General features: G+C 36.9%; 1 protein-coding gene across 1 annotated transcript; it reads left to right on the plus strand.

The window, feature by feature from the left end:
- The first annotated feature begins 9,736 nt into the window (after nucleotides 1-9,736).
- LOC147602554 (NAD(P)-linked oxidoreductase superfamily protein) lies at nucleotides 9,737-10,636 on the plus strand. Its single transcript, XM_086797895.1, has one exon. It carries the CDS (start codon nucleotides 9,784-9,786, stop codon nucleotides 10,411-10,413), a length of 630 nt encoding a protein of 209 aa, XP_086654021.1. The 5' UTR covers nucleotides 9,737-9,783; the 3' UTR covers nucleotides 10,414-10,636.
- Nucleotides 10,637-11,809: the final 1,173 nt, after the last annotated feature.

Genomic DNA, 11,809 nt, shown 5'->3' on the forward strand with positions numbered 1-11,809 from the left:
ACATATACATATACATCATGTGGATACCTTTTTACCATTCATTCACTTGAGCGTAGTTGGGTCTTAATCTATTCTACGTACGTGTCATTTAGTTTCTGATTCATCGTTTCGATTATTTTCATAATCCATACTTTCTTCTAGATTAAATAAAATTTAAAAAATATTTCATTAATATATTTCTTAATGATGTACAGTATGGATAACGAGGGGGAAATTGTGAGGTGTTCCATGGACGTTCAGGATAGAGGCCATTGTGCAGAGTATTCAAGACCTCAACAATCTGAGGTAAGAGAAGATAATGAGAAGACTCAACGAATAATGCATGCTTTTAAGCAATGCCAGAGGAAACTAAAAACCTCTACTAAGTGGGTGCGACGTAACCATGGTAAGAAGACTCAAAATGGAAAGAAGACAATAAATGTAACATCAGAGAATATACTCCATTTGGTCAACGACACAAACTCCCATGTGTTAAATGTGGAGAGCTTGATTGCTGGTCTTGGTCAGTGCATAAGAAATCATGGAAGTGGGGAGAGCAGTTCAACTCGAGAATCAGTTTCTGCCATTATAAGTAACAATCACGAGATTAAGGATATTGTCGAAGCTACCTACCTCCACGTAATGGATACATGTGGTGCTTTCGGAGCACACCTATGTGATATTGGTTGTCGAAAGACAATTGATGCTATAAAAGAGCAACAAGACAAGTTAAGTGCCCATGTTGATAGGCTTGGAATGGAAGTATCAAGCCTTAAAGTAACATTGAATAGGTTTGGGGCTTTGCTTACCCAAATGAGTCATAGATTGCAAACACGTGGAATGTAATTACTCAATTGGTTCACCAATTAGGAGTTGATCTTATGATCCTTTTGTAACACTTATGACACTATTATTTTTTTGTAAGTTTGGGCTCTAAGTACTCTAATGATAATGATGGTCGTTTACTTACCAAAATGAGTTATAGATTGTAAACACGTGGAATGTAATTATTCATTTGGTTCATCGATAAAAGTTTTTGTTATGATCCTTTTGTAATGCTTATGACAGTATTTTCTTTTTGTAACTTTGGGCTCTAAGTACTCGAATGATAATGATGGTTCTTTTTGTCTCTTAGATATCATTGAGAGAGAGAGAGAGAGAGAGAGATTGATTTATATATGTGGATATAATCTCTTAGTATTTATATGGAGATTATAGAGTGTCTCTTTTAATGGTTTTTTATAGAAAATTCTCTTTTTATGGCTTTTTGTCTCTTATATGTACATGGGGGGAAGAGAGAGAGAGAGAGAGAGAGAGAGAGAGAGAGAGAGAGAGAGAGAGATTTCTAAGCTTGGTTTGGTCATTGGAAGACATTGGATGTTGATTTTATAATGTTTTTATAATATTTGTGACATTGTTATTATCTTTTTATAAGTATATATGTAATGTTTTATGATTGTAGATTTTATCTGTTATTTTTATAAATGTAAGTTTAAAGGAAAACTTTGAAATGAAGTTAAGGGGATGGAAAGAGCTCTCATCTATTCTACTTTGCGGATCAATGTAGGTACATTAGCTTTTCATAGGACTGCCATATTGTTGATTTGTCATATAGTTTGGGTCTTCCTTAGTCTTTTGAGGTAAGCTGCCAAAACTTTACTTTATTTTTGTTTTTCTTCTTAATTGTATGTTTATTTTTAGAATTTATGATTTTTAAATACGAATAGCTCGATATAGTTTGATAAGAGCATAAGGATTTTAATGCTCATGAGAAAAGATGAAACTTGGCAAAGATCAAATAAGTTTATGACATTTATTTACCTACATATAAGCACAATCTAGCTTGAGTCAAAGGGATGGATATATATATATATATATATATATATATATATATATATATATATATATTCATGTATATACATGTATATACATATATATATATATACATGTATATATAGATGTATATATACATGTATATACACATGAATATATAGATGTATATATATATATATATATATATATATATATATATATATATATATATATATATATATATATGTATGTATATATATATGTGTGTGTGTATATATATATATATATATATACATATATATATATATACATGTATATATATATATATGTATAGATATATATACACATGTATATATATATACATATATATATATATATACATGTATATATATATGTATAGATATATATACATATGAATATATAGATGTATATGTATATATATATATATATATATATATATATATATATGTATATATATATATGTGTGTGTATATATATATATATATGTATATATATATGTGTGTGTGTGTATATATATATATATATATATATATATATACATGTATATATATATGTATATACATGTATATATATACACATGTATATATGTATATATATATATATATATATATATATATATATATATACATATATATATATTGTATATATACACATGTATATATGTATATATATATATATATATATATATATACATGTATATATATATATATATATATATATATATATATATATATATACATGTATATATATATATATATCTATACATATATATATACATGTATATATATACATGGATATACATCTATATATACACGTATATATATATTCATGTATATACATGTATATATACATGTATATATATACATATATATATATATCTATCTATACATGTGTATATACATGTATATATATATATCTGTATATACATGTATATACATGAATATATATATATATATATATATATATATATATATATATATATATATATATATATATATATATATATATACATATATATATGTATGGTGTGTGTGTATATATATATATACATATACATGTGTATATACCCACTTGAGACTAGACCGCTTAACGTCGACTTAGAGGGTTATTTCTACCCAATCGATGGGGAGACTTGAACCCAGGTGGGTAAATGTCATCCCAAGAGAGAGAGAGAGAGAGAGAGAGAGAGAGAGAGAGAGAGAGAGAGCTTTTTAATCTTTTAGTATGTATGTGAAGATTGGAGAAAATCTCATAAGGGATTGTATATTATGTGTATACACAAATATTATAGAAAAAATATTGCTATTTTTATTCAATGTTTACTATTTTATAATAAAGAAACTGACTTTACTATTTTATAATAAAGAAACTGACTTTACTATTTTATGATGGAATTAGGTTTATAGCAAGAATGGTAGAGACACGTAGTTTGAGGCGTCCTCTTCAGACCATTTCCTTGAATGCTCCAAGGAAAAGAAGAAGAAATGAAAAAATAAAATGTGCACAGGAGTCAAGGGATAGTGAACCTCATTGTTGTGATGCAAGGATGCATAATGTTAGCTGTAATACCGGTGATGTATTGATGCAAGAGACTCATAGGATTCTTGCATAAAACGATACCTTTTGTGCACAAAGACAAGTAGCAAAAGAAACTTTGATGTGTTTACCTCAATCTAGCACTAAGAGGTCTCAAATTGCCCTGGGGTGGAGATAAAAGGATATCTAACAAGAGTGCTAGAAGTGTTCGCCGTGAAATTGCTAGGAATAGGACTCTTTTGAAAGAAATAACAAGGGAAATGGCAAGTGGAGTTTATTCAGGGATATCACTGGTTGAAAGTTTGAGACTTACAAGAAGGTACCGTCACTTCATCGCTAGAAATAGGACCTCTTATAATGCAGCTAGAAGAGTAAATGAGGGTAATGCAATTACAATGTGTTCCTTTTTTGCCCATGAAGAGAGAGAAGTACCATTTGCTAATACAATAAGAAGGGAGAGTATCGAAGAAATTCCCTCTTATGTATTTGAAAAAAGAAAGGGAGGGATTTTGTCTATCCTCCATGAACTCCCGCCCGTACAAGGTACACATGCAGCTACTTGGCCTTTGGTATATTCGTGCACTTTAAGTCACTCATTAGGAGGGATGACACATGAGTGTCGATTTTGTGGAGCACAGTTATGGGCAAGTGAAAAGAAGATGAGTTGTGGACAGGTTCTTGGCAAATATTGTTGTAAACATGGGCGTGTATCTGTTCCTTCACTTGCTGAACCACCTGAGCCATTAAGATCTCTTTTGATTGGTAGTGACACTACAAGTAAAAAATTTTGAGAAAACATCAGGGCTTATAATAGTGTGTTGGCTTTTTCATCATTGGGTGCACAAATAGATGACTCTCTCTTTCACAATAGTAGTGTCTATACTTTCAAGGTGCATGGGACTGTTTATCATCGGATTGGGTCCTTGGTCCCCAATAATATGTACAATCCTAAGCCACAGTTTGCACAGTTGTATGTGTTTGATACTGAGCACGAATTACAAAATCGACTAGGTGTCATGAATGGATTGGAATCCACAACCCTAGAAGCACTTCAATCGATGATGCACACTTCTAATCCATTTGCACAAGCTTTTAAGTATGTGGGAAGAATGTTGAGTGACAATCCAAGTTTGGATTTGAAAATGACTATATGTGAGACGAAATCCACATCTAGGCAGTACTCAATGCCAACAGCTTCCGAGATTGCTGGTATCATGATTGGTCAAGGTGATGATCATAATGTTGGTCGTCGTGATATTTTATTGCATACTCGAGAAGGCACATGCAAACACATCTCTAATTTGCATAGGTGCTACATGCCTCTTTTGTACGTCATGTTATTTCCAAGAGGGGAGGATGGATGGCATTTGAGAATCCCTTATGCTGATGCACAAGTGAGTGCATTGAGAAATGGTCATTGTGTGACTCAACGACAATACTATGCTTATCGATTGCAAATTCGCCCAGATACGAATGCATGCTTGCTACGTGGTGGAAGGTTGTTGCAACAGTTTATGGTTGATGCCTATTGCAGTGTTGAAGAGTCACGATTATCTTGGCTACGCCATAATCAAAAAAGTTTGCGTTCAGAGGTTTATAGTGGTTTAGCAGACATGCTTCATGTGGAAGGAAGTGGAAGTGGTATTGCAGGAAGGACAGTGGGAAGTAGAATAGTGTTACCTTCCAGTTTTACTGGGATGCCATGGCAATTGTTCGTTCAAAGGGCAAACCCGATTTATTCATTACTTTCACCTGTAACCCAAAGTGGCCAGAGGTATTAGATGCTTTACTCCCGGGGCAAAGTGCATGTGACCGGCCTGATTTGACTACTAGAGTATTTCACCAACCAAAAACATTCAGATATGATGAAAAATATCGTGAAGAAGGACCTCTTTGGTAAGGTGATTGGATATGTGAGTGTCATTGAGTTCCAAAAAAGAGGATTGCCTCATTCACACACGTTATTGATCTTGGATAGTGCCTATAAACCTAAGACTCTCCAAGACTATGACAGATTAGTATGTGCCGAATTGCCTGACAAGCAAATGTTTCCTGCTCTGCATGATGTCGTGTTGCATTGCAATATCCATGGGCCCTGTGGGCCATTCAATCCAAGTGCAATTTGTATGGATAAAGGGAAATGCACAAGGAACTATCCACGAGCTTTTGCACAAGAGACTACTGTGGATGAGAGTGGTTACCCCGTGTATATGCGTCGAAATGATGGAAGAACTGTGGCCTTGAAAAAGTGTAATGTTGATAATAGATGGGTTGTGCCATATAACCATTATCTTTCAATCACATATAATGCTCATGTAAATGTGGAAATATGCTCAACAATATCAGCAGTGAAATATCTTTACAAGTACATATACAAGGGGCATGACAGAGCAACAATAAGATTTAGCACTGTACAAGGTGGGGATGTTAATGCTGCTTGCGTAGTCGATGAGATTCAGAGGTATTTGGATGCACGTTACGTCTCTGCATTAGAGGCATGTTGGAGACTCTTTGAGTATGATTTACACAATGAGAAGCCTGATGTGCAACGGTTGCAGGTACACTTAGATGGGGGTCATAATGTTATCTTCAGAGATGATGATAATATTGCAGATGTTTTTCAGAGGGAAAATGTAGGCAAGACTACTATGACTGAATGGTTTACCTGTAATCAACAACATCCTGAAGCAAACAATACATTGTATAGTGATTTCCCTCAACAATGGGTTTGGAACTCCAGGTTGAAGAAATGGACCAAAAGAAAGATTGGAAACACTATAGGGCGCATGTACTTTGTAGCTTCTTTGGCAGGTGAGGCATACTATGTTCGCCTACTTCTTACAATATGTAAAGGATCTAAGTCATTTGAAGATTTGCGTTCGCTCAATGGTCACATCTATCCTTCTTTCAAGGCAGCTTGCATTGCCAGAGGGATACTGGAAGATGATTCTGAATGGGTTGCATGTATGGAGGAAGCATCATCTATGCAAAATGCCTTGCAATTGAGATGTCTTTTTGGTACTATATTGCTATTTTGTGAGCCTTCCTGTCTAGGAATATTGTGGAAGAGATTTCGAGAAGAAATGATAGAAGATTTTCTATACCACTTATCGAGAAGCAGGGGTCAGTTTATTGGTATTGAACAATTAGCTGAAACTCATGCACTAATACATTTGGAAGAAATTCTTCGTGCTCAGAGACGGACATTGGCAGATTTTGAAGGGATGCCTGAACTAAACAGAATTGATTTGGAAGTCTTGGGTGAAAATACATTGCTTTTGGAAGAGAGATCTTTTGATACTGTGGAACAATATAACCTGTCAAGTGCTATGGAGTCAACTTTAACAGATAGCCAGCGTGTTGCTTTCGATGCTGTAATGCATGCAATTGCGACAGATGCAGGTGACATTTTTTTCCTGGATGGTCCGGGGGGATCGGGCAAGACCTATTTGTATAATTGCTTGCTTGCGCGAGTACGTGGACAAGGGTATGTTGCTTTGGCCACTGCATCGTCAGGTATTGCTTCTCTACTCTTGGCGAATGGACGTACTGCACATTCTAGATTCAAGATACCTCTGGAGCTAAACAATTCTTCAACTTGCAAAATCCCTGTACATGGACAACTTGCTGAGGTTTTGAGAGTTTGTAAGCTCATTAATTGGGATGAGGCTCCAATGATTCATCATTATGCTTTTGAAGCATTGGATAGGAGCTTACAAGATGTATTATTCTCAGATAAGCCATTTGGTGAAAAGGTTGTATTAATGGGAGGAGATTTTAGACAAATCTTGCCTGTTATTATGAAGGGAAGACGTGAGGATATTATTAATGCAGCATTGTGTCGTTCCTTTCTATGGAACTCTATCAAAGTTCTAAAGTTAGCTGGAAATATGCGTATTCAATCAAGCAATACTAATGGATGCAATGAGTTTAAACAGTGGGTCATGAATATTGGGAATGGAGTGGATTGTAGCAATGATAATACGATGGTGACACTACCAAGTAATATGGTCTTGCAAAGATCGAGTCTTAAAGACTTGGTACATTGGGTATACTCTGAATTGGCTATCACTACGACATATGCTTCATACTTTAGTGAGCGTGCTATTCTTGCTCCGATAAACAGTCAAGTGGATATTGTGAATAAGACAGCTTTGGATGCAATGCCTGGTGAGCCTAAGGAATATTTCAGTGCAGATTCAATTCTTGAAAATGATGAAAATTCATTCCTGTATTCCACAGAATTTTTGAACACAATCGACCTTCGGGGCGGATATCCACCTCACTGCTTGGTTTTAAAGTTAGAAGCTCCTGTTATTTTGCTTCGTAACTTGGATCCAAAACGTGGACTCTGTAATGGTACGCGGATGATATGTAAGGCCTTTCACTCTAAAGTCTTGGAGACTGAAATCATCACTGGTACTAAAGTTGCTGAAAGAGTATTTCTTCCACGGATTACCTTTATATGCAGCGAGGCCCAACTACCATTCACCATGAGGAGGAGACAGTTTCCCGTGCGGCTGGCATTTGGCATGTCAATAAACAAATCACAAGGCCAAACCCTAAATGTCTTGGGGTTGTATTTGGTGACTCCAGTGTTTACTCATGGACAACTGTATGTCGCGTTGTCACGAGCACGGTCTCCTCATGCTGTTAAGGTGTTACTTGAGGATAACGCTAATGTGGAGTGTTCATTTGATGATCTTCAAAGTTATACACCTACAACAAACAATATTGTTTATAAGGAGATCTTAATGACTTCAGAGTGACAAGTCAGGTTTCTTATTTAAGTTCTGCAATTTGATTAATTTTGTTGTGATTTCTTTTTTTATACATATTTGTCCATGGTAAAAGTACCTATTTTTGTTGTTTATGTTTTGACAGACATGTCTAAGATTACCTTTACATTGGACATGCCTTTGTCGAGGATAGTACGTGAGTTTTTCTCTATATTTGCTTAACTTTTCTTGATTACAAAGTATGGAACATGACATTCTATACTAATGTCTATCTGTATACAGAGCCACCGCTATGGTCAGCTCCTATTACTGCAGGTCACGTAGTAGGGATTATGATTGATGCTTATAGGGATGGGTAAGTATAAGTGTAATTGTTAGGCATTGTATGAATATTTTTTGAACCTATATATAAATAATTGTATAACCTATTTGTTATGCTTTGATTTTAGGATATTACATGACATTGATACATTTATGGTAAGAGTTGTCGACGAAGGCATCGAGATGTACGGGATTGGTGTTCCTGATGAGGAGTGGGGTGTCTATTTGTTTTGGAGAGAGATGGACAGATGCTTTGCATCATTTGAGGGGTATTCAGTACCCGATGAGTGGTTGTTTCTTACATCCATCATGGCCATTGGTATTCGTTATGCGTTTTATACTAGAGCTCCTCATGTACCATCGACTCGATATTCTATTGTACGAGGTAATTTTGATTATGTTTTTCTATTATAAGATTTTTTTGAGATTTTATTTATCGATGTGTCGTTATGTGCAGATTTGATTTATCATTGTTTCGTTTGTGCAGGTCCTTTGCATTCATCGATAGTAGAGCATGTGCGGGATGGATCACCGCTTTACAATAGAGAGCGTATTGTGATGAGGAGACAATTGAATGATCCTTCTCACAAGAGAAGAATTCAATTTGTTGATTCTGACATTACTGACTAAGAATACGTATTTTGTGGTGCATTTTGAGAATATGTAATATTGGTCCTTTTTTGCATCTTTGTATGCTACATTACTATGATATTTTTGTTTTCGCCATAAATCTACGAGACATGGATGTTATTTTGAGATATGTATATATAAAGTCACTTGAAATAATGTATTGTGTTTACTTAAAACATGACCTAAATTGGAAAAACTGAGTTTATTTTTTCTAGAACTCTACCTGTCGGCCGCAGCAACGCGCGGGTCCAATACTAGTATATAATTATTGGTCCCAAAAAAAATTGAATTAGGGATTATGGTCATGGGCTCAAGTATAAAAGGGGGTCTTGGGCCACTATTGTATCTTTTGGACATATTTTGACATTTGATCACTTAGATTCTTGGAGCCTTTTTGCTTATGGAAAGCAATTTCCATTCTCTTGGTGTGAGAGGTTAACTCATTTAGGCATCATAGTTTTTTGTATGAGATTATCTCTTAATATATGCATAAATCTATGGTGATTTCCATATCTTAGCTTCTTAATCTTAGACCCATGGAGATACTAACTAACTTTTTGTTAGGACATAGGATGGAAGTGGGTGCTTGCAAAGTTGGCTAGCCCAACCTTAAATTTTCTTATTAATTAGAAAGCCGCGGGCTAATTAATAGACAACTCATAATTATTATCATTAATATATGCAGTTCGAATTCAACAAAATATGCACGATGTGTTTCGTATTTAGAAGAGGATAAGGCCTAGCTATGGCGACCTCCCACTGCCCATCGTCGCCCTCTTTGCTATGCAGAGCAGAGATACCCAAGAAGAGCTTTGCCTCTCGGAGGCAACCAGTGCCCGCCACAGCCAGGCGTGCGACAAGCTCTTCATTTTCTCCCTCAACCCTTTTAGTCTCTACCCGCTCTCTTCTTCTTCTCCCGACAGTCGGATGTCGATTCAGCGCAGCCACATCATCATCATCTTCTTCTTCATCGCCAACAGAGAGGGAGGAGGTTTTCTTCGATGGGGGCCCTCACATAGGCGACCTGATGGCCAACCTGGTCTTCGGCCTGTCTCTGCTTTGGCTTCCACTTACCCTGGCATCTGTGTTCCGGGCTTTCTTTTTGCGTTACCGTTTCACTAATTTGCGTGTCACTGTGATGTCCGGCCTCACGGGCTCCGACCGCAAGGACTTCTCATACAAGGTCATCAAAGACGTGAAGTACGTGCCCCGTTTCATTGGTGAATGGGGCGATGTGGTTATCACTTTGTCGGATGGTACGCAGGTGGAGCTCAAGTCGGTCCCCAAGTTCAGGGAAATTGCCCAGTACTGCCTCGAGAGAGCCGGCAAGGAGAAGGAAGAGCGCTTCAAGGGCAAAGGTATCGCAAAGATTTGATCTATGCATCGAGATATTAGGGTGCCTGCATTAGGGTTTTATCGTCCCTCCTGCATATCAGTGTTTCGTCACACACACAGAGCAATGCAACGTTTAATTTGCAATTATCATGAACTTTGATTCATCAGTAGCATTGTTATTAGTGAGGTGCATCCATCTCACTTAGGAGGTGGACGGCTTGTATTTCTTATTTCATCTTACAAGTGCAATTGTCTCTTTTGCCTGTCGTTAATCCACGCACTGTTCGCAATTAGATGGCACTCAAATGGGGTGAACTATTATTTTTGATCATCATCAATGGTGTGTAATCTTATCTACCCTCTGTCATGAAACACAGCGCGTTATATGCAAATCCCATATAAACTTCTTTCATTTTGCTAAAAGAGCCCACATACACAGCATTGAGAATTGTTACCAGGTTTACTCGCATATCTTCGCTTTCTATTGGTTGCTCTAAGTTTGTATTATTTTTGCTTATTCCATTATTATTGAACTAAGGTAGGCATACTTAAAGAGTACTTTATTTTAATTAATTAGATGACCTGTATAACTGAACTCGTAGGGAAAAGCAGCAGGCCGCCAGCATCATACATAATTGAGGCGCGGCCGGCATGGCTCCACCAATCGCTACGACACTGCAAAAGCTGATCTAATGAAATGGCATGCCGGGGCCATGACGGGACGCGGGAGGAGGGTAGTCTACTCCCGCCTCCACCATAAATCATAAGTGAAACCAGGCACGTCTATGTTGAGAGAATATATATATATATATAGCGTATAATATCATGGACCCAAAGGCTTAGTATAGGAAATGGTGGTAAGCAAAACCCCCTTATCAAGTTTTTCGATTGAATAAACGGAGAGAAAAAACTTGAATATTCCATTTATTTATTATTCTCACGTCAATTTCCATATGTAAGCTCAATTGTGCACGTTTACCTCCCCTCTCAGGAATCTGCGTTGCTTGCTCGCGCGCTATCCTCCGATGTCATGTTGCACCAATGGATAGCTACTCCTTGCTGCTGCAAGAGCATGAGAGTGTACATAGATCCCCGTCTATGCTTGCTTTCCCAGCTTCCTGCGGTGTGCTGGTTGGCGACATGGAGATACTTAGGCTATGCATCCTCCACTGCCTCTTAACTCCACTCCTTGCCACCATTTGGTCCATCTCTTTCTAGAGCCACTTCCACAGGACTATCACTCCATAGAGCGGCCAAATTTATGCCATGTTCAAATGGAGCTAGGCTAGTGTCCCATGTGTGGAAGGGCTAGTCTTTTGGTGTCACATGGACGGGAGCCAGATTAGTCACCTGTGTGTAACCAGTACAGCGTCACATAGACAGGAATCAATTTCGTGCCACCCGTGTGATCTGTTTCGTGCTGTATGGACGGGAGC

This window comes from Cibotium barometz, unplaced genomic scaffold, assembly GCF_041138505.1.
Source record: "Cibotium barometz isolate CiBa-2024 unplaced genomic scaffold, ASM4113850v1 ctg497, whole genome shotgun sequence".
Classification (NCBI taxonomy): domain Eukaryota; kingdom Viridiplantae; phylum Streptophyta; class Polypodiopsida; order Cyatheales; family Cibotiaceae; genus Cibotium; species Cibotium barometz.

Bases quoted from the DNA above. Each gene is read 5' to 3' on its own strand.
- LOC147602554 (XM_086797895.1), top strand. From the start codon at position 9,784: ATGGCGACCTCCCACTGCCCATCGTCGCCCTCTTTGCTATGCAGAGCA.